The 16,418-nt window shown below is 40.5% G+C and overlaps 1 protein-coding gene across 1 annotated transcript; it reads right to left on the minus strand.

Moving 5' to 3' along the window:
* Positions 1-31: 31 nt before the first annotated feature.
* LMLN (leishmanolysin like peptidase) lies at positions 32-15,586 on the minus strand. Its single transcript, XM_059476461.1, has 17 exons — positions 15,431-15,586; positions 15,035-15,132; positions 14,910-14,940; positions 14,351-14,433; positions 13,772-13,889; positions 12,743-12,921; positions 12,039-12,144; positions 11,697-11,791; positions 10,849-10,966; positions 9,982-10,089; positions 9,181-9,257; positions 8,484-8,594; positions 7,631-7,763; positions 6,877-7,036; positions 5,973-6,103; positions 4,805-5,015; positions 32-4,229 (listed from the first exon to the last, which is right to left on the minus strand). The coding sequence occupies exons 1-17, from the start codon at positions 15,584-15,586 to the stop codon at positions 4,135-4,137; spliced, it is 2,010 nt and encodes a 669-aa protein (XP_059332444.1). The 3' UTR covers positions 32-4,134.
* Between the last annotated feature and the right edge of the window lie 832 nt (positions 15,587-16,418).

Below are 16,418 nucleotides of genomic sequence, written 5' to 3' on the forward strand. Positions count from 1 at the left end.
TGTCAGCTCTCAAAGAAAAGGACAAGAAGAATTAATATTCTACAGATATTTTATTGAAGAACAATTTTTTCTTGTTGCATGACATACCTTTTTTAAACAGTAAAATAAGGATTTTTTTACTCCGTAAATAACACAAATTAGCCCTTATATCTCAGTCCAGCCAAAATCTGTGTAAAATAGTTAGTTCTGTATTTACATTCTGTACCAAAATAGGAAACACATGTTCAAGGTCAGCCAGTTCTCTCAAAACTGTTGTTTTATCTCCAAGGTAAGCTTCACATTAAAAAGGCAACATTTGCACTTTGGAAGTCTGGTAATGTAAGATCTCGTTATTCAGTGCACAAACAGCCCCAGATCCTGCAGAGCAGTTCATACATGCAGGCAGGCACCCACACATCCAGACAAGCTAAAAACAGGGGTTCAGTCTTGCAAGGAAAACACCCTGAGCTGCTCAGCTGGCTGGAAGTCACTCCTGGGAAATGTGGGGAAGGAAGGATGCACACCTCCCTCTCTACTGAATATCATCAAGCAGAAAGATGTGCAGGACAGGAAGATTTAAAAACAACTGGTCTCATAAGGGATTGTGGATATGTCTGCTCTCAGACATCAGCCTCCCCAGTTTATTAGAGCTCAGCAGAAAGAATGAGCTGGGTTGGACTGACAGCCAATTAATGGGGGATATAATTCAGTAATTAACCTACATCAAGGGCTGTGACTGTATCCCAAGACCTCAACTCATTTCAGGGGGAATGAATTGCTGCTTTTCCATATGATTTTACTTGCTGCATTCTCCAGCCAAAAGCTATCCCTCCTCCTTATAATTGCAACACTAGAAAAAATGTGTTCCTAAAAGATGACTTGCTTCAATTTCTAATTGAAATTTTTTGAACTACTGGGACCAAAAAAGACTGCAAGACTAATTTATCTTCCCTAAGCAAACATGGAATATTTTTAAAAAATTATAAAGTTAAAATTGTGGACACTATACACCAAAAATGTTTCTGTTACAGATGAGCAAACTCATGCATCTCAGCACAACTTCCAGGGCTCCTGCTGCCCAGTCTTCTCTGGTGGAAACACAAAGGCTTCAATGGGCTGTATTTCCAAGTTTTCACAATTAAGAGATGCAATAGGAGGGACTGGCTGGTCATGTGTGGTCAGGATACCTAACACAGCAAACATTGCATTTATTTAAAAGAATTCTGAATTTTATGGCAGAAACTACACTTAAGGCTACATAACTGAGCTGCTTAAGCTACAATTTTAGCTGTGTTCTATACTCAAAAATGGCTTATGCTTCCTACTGTAGTAATTTTACTCTTAAAAACCTGAGACATGATTTGACTTAATTCATGTTAAGATCTGGAAGTTCACAGCAGGCTAAAAGCTGAACGCAAAGACAAACAGAACTGAGGTAGTCAGCTTTACTCAAATATTCTGTATGACAGCTACCAGTTCATTGCCACTTTAAGCTGACACATTCCCTGGCAGTTCCCACAAGGCCACAGCTGCTAGCAGCTGCTAACCCACTGGTGGGATGGATGATGTTGCATTTTTCTGACTGAAGTACCTTCCATGCCCGACCCCCCAAAGTCACGTCCAGTTCTGCAGTTCACAGGCAGCTCAAGGGCTGCAGCACAAAGAAATTACAATGAAACCTCAGATTATTAAGGCAGTAGCAGTTTTACTTCACTGATTCACTGATGCAGCTGCTTTGCAGGTACTGGTGAACTTGACCACAAGAGCTCTAACAGGCTGATAGATTTTTTCCCTTTCAATACAAAGCACTACATCCCCTTTCTTTAATTAATGCATACAATTCAGAAGTAGGTAAGCATCAACTTTCTAACCCATCTTTCAGTTAATTCTCGGGAAGAGAGATTAAAAGAACAAAAGCCCTCAAGATAAACAACTGTGTAGAAGATAAAAATATTCAATTAAATATGACAAATCTCACACTTAGACAAACAGGAGACCAGCATATCAAATACTGAGCACAATATATTAACACCAGTTAAAAAGTTTAACAGTTATAAAGTTAACCAGAAAGTTCAGACAGTGCAAACATTTCACAGTAAGAAAAAATAACCAGTAATTTCTTTTCAAGTATCAAAAGCATTGTTGTTCAGTGATACCATTTCAACTGCATTATTGCACAACAGACAAAAAATACAATATCAACCTCTGGGACTTAAGATGTATTCTCAAACCTTTATGTTTTCCAGGTATCAGTTTACATTGACTGTTTTGTGCTATATTAAAATAATTACTGATCACTTATCAATCTGAGAGTTTAGTAATTCAGTTTGTACAATTTTAAAGCCTTTGAGTCCTGACTTGTATTGCTTCTCTGAGACACAGATTTAAGGCTAGCCTAGGCCTTGTGTAATTCACAGCAAGCTTAACCTGCAGTTAGGAAGGAGAACTAGCCCAGTGCAAGGTGCTCTCAACTGTGATGTCTTTAGACAGTTTAAGGTTGCACCTTACTTGCCTCAGCAGTGTCATAAGTTTCCTTAAATAAACAAAAAAAAAAAAAAAAACAACAAAATCAAGTCCAGTAGGCACAAAGAATTTCTTACAATCATGATGTGGAAGTCCTATTATTACAGTATAATTGTACCTAAAGTTTTACTCCATCTCCCTGCTTTCCATTTAGGAAAGGGATCCAGTCACTGACAATTATAATGCCACAGAACATTTAAGAAGCAGAGTAACATCATCTTTCTCCCTATATCTGCATTTTTTAGTGCAATGGGCATGTCTGCCCCCTTAAATTTAACACTTTTCCAGGAGTGAAAACTGTCCTTAAAGGACAGACAGTGGATTGAACCACAAAGGGTTTCTTTACCTCTGAACAGGATTATTTGTAAACACATTATAGTCAGAAATAAATAGAAATAAGGGTCCTATAGAGCAGCTGTCCTTACCTTGACAGATTTTACTCATTTCCTTCCTCTTATATATTTTGTCATCAAGTGATTAATTTTGTAGCAAGGTGTGCCCTCATGTGGCTCAAACCATCTGATTCCCAGCTTACTAAAAATACTCAAATAATCCATAGTATTTACATGTCCAAAAAGAGTAGAGGGAAGAAAAAAAGAAAAGATTAGGCTTTCTTCCACATTCAATATAGTTTTTGGTCTAGAGACATCAGCATGATCCTGTAAGATTACAGCTGCCATTGCTACTGGTTTGCTCTTCAACAAGAAGTGAGAACATCTGCAGTAATGTTCATACTAGTTTTGAAACAATAATGCCATTATTTGAGAAACAAACCAACAAAATGAAAAATAATCATAAATCCTATCCCAAATTTACAGTATGAATATCAGTACTGAAATGCATTCGCCTGGCAAACTCTAGAGGATATTCATATGTGATGTATTAAATTTCACAGTACAACTGGCACACGCTCAATGAAAATGGGATTTTTAGGACAGCTGTACTTGTTACCAGTCTGAAATTCCATTTTGTCCATGTAGAAAGATGTAATGAACCCCAAGAATTAGCTGCTTTACCTAGTATGAATTCTGAGGGGGCTCAAAGCTGCAGAATACATTGTGGAGGAATCTGCCAACCACTGGTTTATCCAATTACATTCTTTCCTCCCTCATAAATTTTAAGAATTAAAAAAACAAAGAAACAAATTACCAGCCTCTTTAGGCCTTGGTTATCAGCAGTGATGACAACTGATTTTTACATGGCTTTTGACTAAACCACTGAGGTATATTTCCAGTTTGAGGATGCTTTGCTACCAATCACACAACAGACATAACAAAAAACCAGCCCTCAGTTCTATTACAGAAGAGTTCCCATTTCAAATGTTGACTGAGCTGCCAGGTAGTTTAACACAGTTGGCAAAGTGGATCTTGTTATTGCGTCAAAAAAACTCATAGATTGCAATTCAGGAAAATACTGGCACTTATTGAGATGACAAGGTAAATTTTCCTCCTCTCAAAATTCTGCCTGCTTTTGTCAACACCTCCCTGACTACTGTGTGCAGCAATACTTGCCAGGGGAGATGAGGTTCAGCAGGAGAGAGCTGCCTGCTGAGACAGAACCCCCGTGCTCCAGAGCAAGGAGGGCAGCAGGATGGGAATTGTCTCAGAACTTCCTCTTGCCCCAAGCCCAAGTCTATGCGCAGAGAAACAATCCTGTTAGCAGAGGAACTAAGTTGGCCACCAGCAGCCAAAGGGTTACAACCAGGCTGGATGAGCAGGAGCATAAGTCTAAAATTAAAAAAAAATTTTTTTACATTTAAAGACAAGATAAAATTACAAAGAGAACACTAAAAATCACCAAAGAGTTAAAACAAACTTCTTGACAAAACGTTAGCTGGTATTTAGTGAATTCAGCTTTTTACCTTCCTCAAAAAGAAAACTGACTCTTGTCTTTCTGCATTACAACATGAACATTATCAATAGGAAGTTATTACATGTGAGAACTCACTTTCCATCAAGGTGATAATTTTAAAGATTATAATAACAATATGGCCTTCAAAACACAGGTCAGATTTCCTGACAAATTCCCAGGCTAAAGCTGGATCTCTGGGATGATTACCAGAAGGAGACGTGACATGCAGGCGTTATGTTTCAGACACATTTCTCCTGTGTTAGTCACTGTTCTGCACGACTGCACAGCAAAACACAGGGCACCTTTCCTATTTCCTCTGCCTCCTACACCCAGGATCTTAAAATAGCCATAGCCTTCCCTTCCTGTTCCTGACAGTCAGAGCAGACACAAAGCTTTGACGTTTTCAGATATTTAATACTGAAGTTTGACTTCAGCAAAAAAGGCAACTTACCAATGGGTGCAGCTCTTGTTAAGTTAGAAGCTGGAGGATCCCTCTCTGGGGGACAGGAGTCACAGAAGTCTGAACAGGCTGGGCAAATCAGATTGCCAACATGTACCCAGCCATTCATCTGAATGCTCACAGTCAGCACCTGGCCTGAGCGGCTGCACAAGTACGCAGTGTCCTTGACCCACACGTGCAGCCCTTGTGGAGAGCAAGAAACCTTCAAATAAAAGAGTAAGAGTCAGGTCTGTACTATGACTTGTTGCAGCATGTCACAGTTGAGACAGCCACAATACACAGAATATTGTCACACAATTACAGAAGGCTTCAACCCATTCAGAGTAACACCAGACCACTTCAGAAGGCTTCAGTGTCTGCCCTTCTTGTTCTTTAGCTCAACCTTTTATACCACTCATGTTCATGCATTGCACCTGTGTGCCCTCTGTTCCCTTTGGTGGTTGGTCAGTGCCCCTGGGCACTCCCTGGCTCATTGCTGTCAGTGCTGCTCACCTGCTGCTCACAGCTGAGCCCATTGGGGATGAGGCTCAGTGAGGCAGCCCCACTCCCAGTTACCACAAACTGTGCACCTACAGTGATTTATCAGCAGCACAGATTAACTGCAGGTATTTTAATGCAATCTGGGCAACTATAAGATTCAGGAATCCTTCTTCAAAGCACTGACTATATTCTTTTTGTGCAATTATACAGACCATCAGCTGAGAATGAGTAAAACTTGGCTTCTGCTAATGACCACTTTTGCAGAGTTGTGCAGTTACTGAATGTGACACCTTTAGTGAGATTGTCCCAAAGAAAATGAGAAGTGACATGTGCACAGTGCTTTCCACCTCTGAAAAATCAAGAGTGACTAATTAATATTAAGCTTCAACAACAGAACATTTCACGGAAGTATTGCTTCTTAGCTGAGGATAAAGTGCCATGGGTAAGACAGATGATGTCCCTAGTGAAACTGTAAGCCACCATACCAGCAGTCACACACTTAACTATCTAAATTACAGCAGACTTATGGTTGGAAGATTGTTTTCAAAGTATGTTATATGATCCACAGATTACAATGCAAGTGAAAAATTCTAACAGTCACAACCAACATTTTAAGCCTGACTTTTCCCTTTAAGGTTATTAAAAAAGAAAACCCACTAAAAATCCAACGAATACTTACTTGGTAACATCCACTACCCCAGTCAGGGTAACTGAGTTTCCTCCTGCACTGTTCCATAACAAAAGCAGATTTCTGAATAAGACATACAGAGTTTGGTCCATATTTCTCTGCACCATAGTTTTTGGTAGGATCTAAGGTAGAAGGAATACACTGAATTACAAGTTAACCAGAGGAACAGAAAGCCCTCATCAATTTAAAAGGCTATCTAATCAATGTCCCCACATGCAATTCAAGGTTTACTTTGGGAAAATTTCAGACCCTGAATTATTATCAATTTGGGAATTATACCATCTTGAAAAGAACGTGGGAAGAAACACAAGATTTAAGAAACAAACAAAATAATCAACTAACCACAAAAAACCCCCACAATGAGTAAGCATTTCTATCAGAAAGTGGTTATGTTTACTCTCAGGGAATGCCAGCTGTGATTGCTGGTTTGAGGGCAGAGGGTGTTTGTTTTTGAGACAACTGCACAGACAGGTAATATCCCACAGCATTCTGGAGCTCTGCAATACTGAACATGCATGCATTACACTAGGAGACAAGCCCATGTTCTGATAACCCACAAAGACCCTGGCCTTGAACAAAATACCCACAAAGGTAAAAAGTGCAATCACATTTCAGAGCCTCAATAAACAACCCTCTCTCCCACCCCCATTCTCTGTCTTGTATTTGGGTTATTTGGGGTAGTATCTCTTCAGTCCCTATGCAATTCCTGCATTAGATATGTGAGTTTGCCTCAGGTGTACACAATAGCTGTGCTATGCTTCTTCTTACACAGCTGGTGGTGTGAAACTTCATGAGTGAAAAAATTCACATGCAATTAGTCTGAACATGCAGCAAGTCCATTCCAAGTTAACAAATGCAATCTCTGCAAAACCACCCTGAAGTCCTGAATACTGACCTGGCTGGTTTTCAATTATTCTACAGTCTGAACTGCGTTGAAATTCACCACTCAAATGCCAGCTGAATTCCTGACTAAAGGGACAATAGTCAGCAATTTCTACTGAGCCACCATAGTAGGGCAGTTCTTCTGCTGGTACTCCATTAAGATTGTCAAAGTACTGCAAAGCAAAATACAGTAGTGAAGCAGTTTGTGCAAAGGCAAGAGTACAGCTGTTTTTTTAAATAGTCCAAATCACTACAGCTGCAAGAACATCAGCTGTTACTACTCAGGAATGCTATTAACAGCACCTTACAATACTCATGAACCAGATGAGCCAGAAGTATTTAAGAATACATAAATAATGAGAGATTCACATCTGCATGCATCCAACTTTTGTCCCTGATTCCCCTCTGTAATAATTACATTCTTGGGATGTAAACAGAACAGATTTCTTAGTGTGCAGTGACAAAAGGCAGAAGACTGGGGGAAGAAATCCCTCAAACAAGATATTTTGGGGGATTTCTGTTACATGGCAACATTTCTATCTGGTATTTGGCTAGACAGCAAAGCAACATAATTTTCTTTTATTAAGATCACAAGGGGTTTTTATCAGTCTTCCAACTCCTTGTAATAAACTAGGTAGACATTTTTCACAATATCTACTGTCATCTGATAGTTCAGAAGAAAAAAAACTGAAACAAATGCAATCATCAGGCTGCAAAGCTCAACAATGAAAACATTCCAGTTATTTGTAAAGTAGGATCCATTATACCTGATATTCCTGAGGTAACTGCTTTGGAAACTTCTGCAAGTTGCACACTGCTACTGCTCTTTGGTCCTGTCTGCAGGTTAACTGCAAAGGATTACTCCTCAAAGTGTCGCAGTATGGACTGATTAATTGCTTCCTCAAAAACAAAAAGCAAGCCAACAAAACCAGAATAAAAATCACATCAGATCAATTAAATTGCTTTACATAAGCAGCCTGTCAAGACTGTTTGTTCCCATTCTCCCCTAGACTCAGTCAATCACACAAAGAAGCACTGACTTCTGCTCTGGAGGCTAGTTTTTCTTATTTTTCTGGTTTTGACCTTTCTGATTTAAAGAATATCAAGCCAGCAAACAAAGTTACAATGCATTCAGCTATTTAGTTTTAATGACACAGCTTTGTAAATTTTAAAGAACAAAAAATATAAGCAAAACTGGCCCACTATGCAGCTGTGTCCTAGAAATGTTTGAGGATTGTAAAGGACAAACAAGGTTGTAAGGAACAAACAAGATAGCCATCTTCAAGACACAGCCTGCCATCTCCTTCAGCTGCTTTAAGTACATTCCAGCAAAATGACACAGGCAGCATTCCCAATCAAAAAGGATAAAATAAGAAGGCAAAGACTTTTAGAGTAACTCCTACCTGTCCTTCCTAAAGTGCAGCCTTCTCATGGTGTAAATGCATTCTGCACCCTGTCTGCCTCTGTATTTATTGTAATTGGGTGGGATGCAGGGCAGTATTCCTTTTTCATCTCTACCAACCTCAACCTCTTTGTACTGAGGTACATTTGAAGGACAAATGTAAACAAGCATCAGGGTTTCCTCTTTATTTTTAATTTTTTTTAAGACTGTATTCTTACTTTTGTCTCTTCTGTTCAATCCAGAATTTGCAGCTCTTCATTACAAAGTCACAGCCTTTATTGCGTCCCCAGTCTAATTTCTCTGCCATGCTGTAATTTGCTTTATACCATCTGTAAAGGTATTTTAAAATGAGAATATAGTTACTTCAAAAATTACTGTTCTGATTAATAAAACAGCAGTTCCAAGAATTTCATATTATGCCTTAAGGTTTTCAAATTAAGAAAAAAGGAAACTGCATCCCCTTCTGCCCATAGGAAAATACATTAGGACTTCACTATTTTTCAATTCACAATGAACTAGAAGAAAATGTTGTGATCTGCAAAGGAACAATGCATACAGAAAGATGAAACTACAGTCAATTTCTGTTTTCTATCTGCAAGAAGAGCTGAAAAAAATCAATATGTATTGGATACAATTGAAAGAATGCTTACATTAAGACAAAAACTAAATGCTACAAACAGCACTTTGGATTGCAATGCCTGGCTTTTTAAGGCTAGATTAAAAATGGGTTTTGAAACACGTGAATAAAAAGTAACATACAAGGTACGATTACTTGTGTAATGTAAAACTAATTATATGATAATCCACTCTGCTGCAGAGGGATAAGCACAAGTGCATCAATTTGAAATAAAATCAAGTACAATGCAAACCAAACACAAATGAACTAAATCCCACCCTCCCATTCTCAATTCTTACCCTGTGTCTTCCATTAATGCTAAGGTGATCCTGGAAAAGACTCGATTCTGAGTGTGGGATCCAGTCATTGCTTCATTCTGAAAGTTACCAGTTATGATTGATAAACCACTCAAAATCATTACTGTAAGAAAATGCTTCTTAGGAAAAAGCATTTTATTCTGTTCTCTTTTTACTATTGACAATCAAATCCCATACTCCTTCATAAAAAGACTGTCCAGAAGTATTTCCCTTCTTGTTTACCTTACTGCATAAAACAATGACTAGACAATGTAACTCTGCCAAAAATATCACAGAGTGCTAAGTTACAAATAAAAATTAGCTTAAATGCCAAGAGGGAAATAAGTGTTTCCTTGGTCAGGCAAGGTTCTGGAGGAGCCAGGGCAAAAGCTAAAACCAGAGCACGTGAAAAAAGATGAAGTCAAGATAATAAATAGAATGATGAAGTATTTTAGAGGCAGAGGGCAACAAAACTCAATGGACTAAAAGGAATACTCCCTTTGCCACAAAACAGGAGCAAACCTTCTCAAAAGGGTAAATGGCAGACAGAAGTAAGAGACATTTAGCTTTTCAGTAACACTTGATCTCATACTCTGAAACCTAGCAAGAAGGCTAAAAGACAGATGTATCTAGGAATCTGACCTCTAAATATTTAAGTATCAAGTACTATTTGTGATGTATTTCAATGAGGTTTGATACTCCTGCATTTTCAAGGCTCCAGTAGGTACCACCATAAACCTAAAAATCAAAGCACAGGGAGCAGACATTTCCACATTCCCTTCCATTCCCTAGTACAGCACAAACCTCCAACAACCTCTTCTCCCAGTGGTTGAGCTCAGTACCCATGCCACCTTGATTTTCAAGCTCCATTCCCTCTAGAATTGGACAATTAAAATGTTTTCGGGCTTCTTCCTAGAAAGAAAACATTTCAACACAGCTCTCAAAATACTGAGATGGACACCCACATGCAGTCCTAGTGCTCTGGAATTACCTATTAAAAGTATTTCAGCATTTCTTTTTCTACCATTTTGTTTTCTACTCAGAGGCTGACTAAGCAAGCACCCCAACAGCAAGGCTATCATACCATCTACTCATCTCCTTGAAATAAATGAGCAAAATCAGGGGTAATTAATCCATGTTTGCTCTATATACTGTCTTAGATTTAAAACAAAAAGATTATTTGTGGCCAAATGCGATTAACACTATGACTTATTTCCAAATCCAATTTGTTAACACTTGAGCATATGTTCTGCTGAGGGCACAAAGAGAGAGTCTGACGCGTCTGAAAATCCTTGAGCAATTTCTTTTTAAACATGACAAAATATTAATATTAAAGGAGCAGGAGGTGTCTTAAATCTGTAGGAAAACATCTAAAGAGTAGGATTAAGGAATTTCTTCAACATCTGTTTTGCTTAACCTTTTACAATTCACCTTCCTGTCATTTCATTTCCCTTCATTTTCTCTTACTATGTCAATTTATTTATTTCATACTGTCTGTCACCCATTTTCTACTTTACTTTAGCTACACCCTCTCAATTACACAATGTCAATGGCAAGGGCTTCGGGCCATGCTTTCAGGGAAGAGCATTCTTCAAGAATAAGAAATATTTATGACTCAAGAATGTCCCGGCAACCTTGGCACACAAAGCTTGAAAGGCAATGCACACTTACGACGACGCGAGGTGTCACCAGAAGATGAACAGCATGGCGCAGCATTTTGCCACCACGTACATCCCACAGCCTCACTGCTTTATGAACAACTTTATTGCTCCACTGATACAAACCTAGGCTGTAAGGAGAAGGTTTGGTTACAAATGCTTCCCACAAAGAAAGGCATGTTACTGTAGAAAGATCTATCTCCATAAGAAACAGAATCATGGATAATCTCTATACTCCCTCATGCTTTCTAAATTTAAAATTTTTTTATAAAGCATTTCTCCTTTTAAGATGTGTTTATTATACACACAACTGATTTAACAAGGCAAAGTAAGATTAGTTATAGACTCAAGGTGCATTTTCTACAGTTACCAAAAATGTAAGAAATTAAATAAAACCCCTCAGTATTGCTATTATAAAAAAAGCTCTCTACTCCTCCATCTCCTAGAATAATATCTACAATACCAGCTAAAACATGAAAAAAAGAAGGCAAACTGCTTATTCTGTAACAAATCAGAAAATTCACATAGCAGATTACACACATCATCTGTTCTGCATAACCATAAATATTAAAAATGAACTGCACTGACATTAGGCAGCATGGATAATTGTAAGGCTTAACTTCCAGCCTTCTGATAAATGAAATCCTCTCTTAGTTTATAGTCTATGTGGATAGTATAAGTGCTTAATGACAATGTAAGGAAAGACTAGAGAGTCACCACTCACCACTCTTTGAACATTATAAAGGAAAGTCACTCTAATAATGGAATGAAGTTGGATTTTGAACAGGCAAGAATACATCCTAAAAAAGCAACATGAAAACATTCTTCATTGGGAGTACCAAAAGGTCAAAAAAAAAATACCTTTCATTATAATGAGGAAGTCCATCTGCATATCTTGGTGTCAAAGGTTTTCCATCATCATCACGATAAAATGCAAACAGTCCAGCAGAGAAACCCTTCAAGTCAAAAAACAAGCACATGGATACCCTTGGTAAGACATTCATATACAAAGTCAACCACCATGAAAGAATCCCCACACTCACCAGAGACACACTGGAAGTACAACACTGCAAGGCAATTAACACAAATGGAAGGAGGAAAAGCAAGAGCTTTCCTCCACCAAATATCCTTCTCTTGGCAACAAGCTGGAGGCATGTGAGCAAGCAGGCATCCATTTCAGGGCAACATTTTATCAACCCTTACCAGTGCATGGATTATCTCGTGTTTCACTGTAGACAACATGCCAACAAATTCCTGAGCTTGGGTTGAAATCATGTTTGGACACAAGTTAGCATATCCTGCTATTGGCCTGGAAGAGAGTTTTAAAGTGAAATGGTTTTTGAAAAAATGCTACAAAATTCAAATCATTGCTCAACTTGAAGCAGCAGAAGATCTAAAGAAGATACAGACTAATGTAAAAATATGTCCTTCCCAATGATTAATAAATATCTGTTAACAACACAGTGACTAGTTTACTGTTGGGATGGAGAGTGGTGGGATGGGGTCAATCAATTTCTATACTCAGTATTCTGCACAGGTGTCAGTGACAAGGGACCTGAATTCTAGGTAAGACCCTAGGGGAGGTACAAAGACTGTGACAGTAACTACAACTGAATGGAAACAAAATATAAGTAGGAACTTGCATTCTTTAAGTTTGTGAAATCATGACATTCACCTTAGAGAAACAGGACCTTTAGAAAAAGTTTAGGCAGTAACAGTGGAGGATCAGTTTTCAGTTCTGTTTCTCAACTCTGCAAGTAAAGCACTATTTGATGGGTTTGTGATTTTACATAAATGCAGTGCTTGTCCATGATGGCACCTCCTTTGTTACACAACAAAGGCAAACAATCAAACTCCACATCATAAGTTTAATTAAAAACAGAGTTTGCAGCAGAGGGAATACTTGCCTGTCCATTTCAGCTTCCAGTTGGCAATAGGCTGCATATGCGATGATATTTTCATGGCCACACCTGTCAGTAGTGAGAGCACTAACGTAGAGCACAAAGTCAGCATCTCGAACCCCCTCCTGCTCGGGGGAGCCCGTGGGCCTGCGGTGCCAGTCACTGTCATTGTACACCCTGCATTGCTGTACCGTGGGCAAAGGCAACTGTTAAACACTTCACTTTTCACCAAAATTTGACACAATTCAACTAGCTTGAAGCCAAGAATAAATCCTAATAGACAGCAGAAGATAAGAAAACACCCTGTGAAGAGCAGCAAACAAAACCAGAGCCAAGGGATAACTTTCAAATCACTAACTCTTGTGATTTATTAGATACAAGGAAGGTGGCAGCTTTAAAAAACAAACAAAAAAAAAAAGCCTGTCAAGCTTTCCAGGATTAGCACCCCGTATTTCTCATAAATTAAAAAAAAATCTTGGCTCACAAAATTAGGATACATAAGTAGCAACTGCATTTCTCATGTAATCTGTGTTTTTAATGACACACTTGAAACTTCCTAGTTAAAGAAAGAAAACCAGAAATCTACTGATCACATACTGCAGTTGAATCAAGAAAACAAGTCTGAAACATTTCTTGCACCATGCTCCTGAGTCAGTGGATTACCTCTTCAAACAAGGTCTTAAAAAATCAACTATTAACTCTGTGAAATTCCAACTCATTGACCAAGATGAATAACAAAGTGACTAATGGCAATTTAGCAAGCTCCAAATCTCATCCTCTCCTTACAGGCCATTAGAACAGGGGCTCAAAAGACAGTAACCAGTTCCTGTTTGTTTTTTTTTATTTGAGTTTGGATTCAACAACATAAACTACAGAAACTGGCACTAATTTAAGTTTTTCTATTCTTTCATTCAGACTTAGTTATCTCCAGCAAACAGGTAACTTATGCACAATTACCAATATTCACTTTTTCATTAACTACCATAAATAGCAATATTTCAAAGATTCGGAAACACTAGGGACAGCTTAGCTTACCTGGAGGTGTTTCTCAGGAACTATAACTGGCCCACACCTTGTATGGTCTGCACAGGCTTTTTGGCAATATCTGTGAGGGTCAGCTTTCCTCCTTAAATATTGGTTTGTCACACATTGCCTTCAATGAAACATGAGACAGTCAAGGCTTTTATTATTAAAAGGAACTACAGAATAGCCTTACAGCACTCTGTTGGTACTTGATACAACTTTCACAGTGAAAAATGTTAATTACCTTACCAAGGAAGACATAATGCTTCCAGTTGTTAATGGAGCATCCACAAGCTCAAAGAAAGATTAGAACCAGGTTCATAAATGGGGGTACACATAAAAGAGAATTGGCAGCATGTATAGCTTTGGATATCTAAAATTTCAATATTTCAATTGCTACAGCAAATGCAGGTGTTGCTTGTGGAAGACTGGCAGATTTGTACAAGAGCATCTGCCACTGCCACTGGATCAGATGGGTCACTGATCTGATTCAGCAGGGCATTTCGTACACTCTAATCTTCTTTGAAAGGCTGTGCAGCACAGTGTTAAATATCAAATATAGCAAGTGATTTTCAGCAGACTTTCACTCACCTGCTCAGCAATATAGCCCCGGCAGATTTGCGCACTTGAAATGTCTTCTCCAAATAAGATATAGCTTGTGGGAAGAGTTTGTTCTGAAAAGAGCAAAAATCAGAGTCACCAGAGCAGTGCAGACACACCTCAGCCCAAAGGCATTAACCACCAAGTTACAGGAAACTTGCTAGATATTGGGGTTTAGCACAACAGGGGAAAGCCTGACTCTCTGAGAAGTTCAATTATTATGAGCATATTCAGGAAATACTTTGTTTCAGTATTCCCATATGTTGTGATTGGAATGAGAAAATGGGAAAGAAAACAGAATGTACAGCTTCAAAGAGGCTTTTAAAAACTATATACACATTTCTCACTGATACTTTTGCACCTTGGGATATAGCAAACACCCTGCAGCAGAATTCTGGAACTATTTGTTATGAAGGTATAATCTATACACAAAGCTTTAGTTTCCTAGACTAGAGAAATACTAAATTGCTGGCATTCAAGGTTTCAGTTAAACTGGCTTAATTTCATCTATATTACATACAAACAAAAAGGGGAAGCAAATATAACGTACCTTTATAAGGTGTCTTTTCTCAGGCAGCAAACTATATTTAAAAAACAAAACAAACGAGCTTTAGTTCACAAGGTTTCCATTCTCAGCCACAGAGAAAAAAAAATCTGCAACACCATTATACTCACTCCTCAACGCTTCTGTCATACACAATCTTAATTCTTAGCTGTTGATCCACGTTTCTCTTCGAGACGTGATTTTCCTTTAGAGGAACTTGATAGACGACCTGGCAGGGAGAGGCACGAGGCGGGATGAGGCAGCTCACCCGGGCTGGCACCGCGGCCCGGCCCCGGCTCCCTCCCGCCGGCAGCACCGCTCCGAGCCAGCCCCCTCAGCCCTTCCCGACCCTTCCCTCGCCGCAACGGGATGCTCCGTGCCCGCCCGCCGTCCTTAGCGCCCATAGCCGGGGCTGCGGGGCCAGACCCGGCACAACCCGGCCGGGATGCAACAGCGGGAACGGCCAACAAGGGCGCCTCTGCCCCCCAAACCCCTCGCGGCCGCCTGAAGACCCCCGGCTATCCCACCTGGTCGCCGCTGGGTACGCGATGGTGACAGGAGGAGGAGGCGGAGATGCTAGGGGGCAGCGGCAGGAGCAGCAGGAGCCCCGCGGTGAAGGCGACGAGCGGCGGGCGGCAGCAGTGGATGGGCCGGGCGCGCCCGCCGCCCGGCTCGGCGGCCATCTTGGAGTGCCCGTCCGCCGCGTCGCCATGGAGGCAGCGCCGGGGGAGCGGTCTCCGCCAATGGGCGGCCGGGACGGGAGCAGTGGGTGCTTCTGATTGGACGCGGCGCCGAGAGAGGCGGGGCTAGGAGCTGATGGGGGGCAGCAGCGGAGCGGGCCGGAGTGACAGGGGCGGGACAGGAGCCCCCTGAGGGCCGGCGCTGCCTCAGGGCTGCCAAAGCCACCGCTAAACCACGCCCCCAGCGCCACATCCACACGGCTTTTGAACGCTTCCACCGCCTCCCCGGGCAGCCCATTCCAATGCTCGACCACCCTTTCTGTGCAGGAATTTTCCTCCTATGTTCCATTTAAACCCTTGAGGCCGTTTCTTGTCCTGTCGCTCGTAACCTGGGAGAAGAACCCGACCCCCACCTGGCTACAGCCTCCTGTCAGGGTGTTGTACAGAGCAATAAGATCCACCCCGAGCCTCCTTTTCTCCAGGGTGAGTTTGCCCAGCTCTGTTCCCTTCTCTGGACACACTCCAGCACCTAAATGTCTTTATTGTCGTGATGGACCCAAAAATAAGCACAGAACTTAAGATGCTTCATGAGTGCCCAGCACAAGGGACAGTCACGGCCCTGGTCCTGTGGCCACACTATTGCTGATACAAGCCAGGATGGCACTGATCTCAGCCATCTGGGCATGGGCTGGTTCATAGCCAGCCATCTGTCAAACAGCACACCCAGCTCCTTTTGTGACTGGGATTAATCACACACAACACAGGCTTTTCCTGGCTTCTCAGTCCACAAACACTGCACAACAGAGGAATCCCCCATTTCTGCTATGGAAAGGAC

This window comes from Ammospiza nelsoni, chromosome 7 (assembly GCF_027579445.1).
Source record: "Ammospiza nelsoni isolate bAmmNel1 chromosome 7, bAmmNel1.pri, whole genome shotgun sequence".
Lineage (NCBI taxonomy): Eukaryota > Metazoa > Chordata > Aves > Passeriformes > Passerellidae > Ammospiza > Ammospiza nelsoni.

What these genes read in the sequence shown, in the direction of transcription:
- LMLN (XM_059476461.1), bottom strand. Translation starts at nt 15,586, where the DNA reads ATGGCCGCCGAGCCGGGCGGCGGGCGCGCCCGGCCCATCCACTGCTGC. An exon ending in GGGGCTATATTGCTGAGCAG is followed by an intron (nt 13,890 to 14,350) that starts GTGAGTGAAAGT and finishes GTTTCATTGAAG; the next exon opens with GCAATGTGTGACAAACCAAT. An exon ending in AACAAGAGCTGCACCCATTG is followed by an intron (nt 4,230 to 4,804) that starts GTAAGTTGCCTT and finishes TTTTAATTTTAG; the next exon opens with ACTTATGCTCCTGCTCATCC.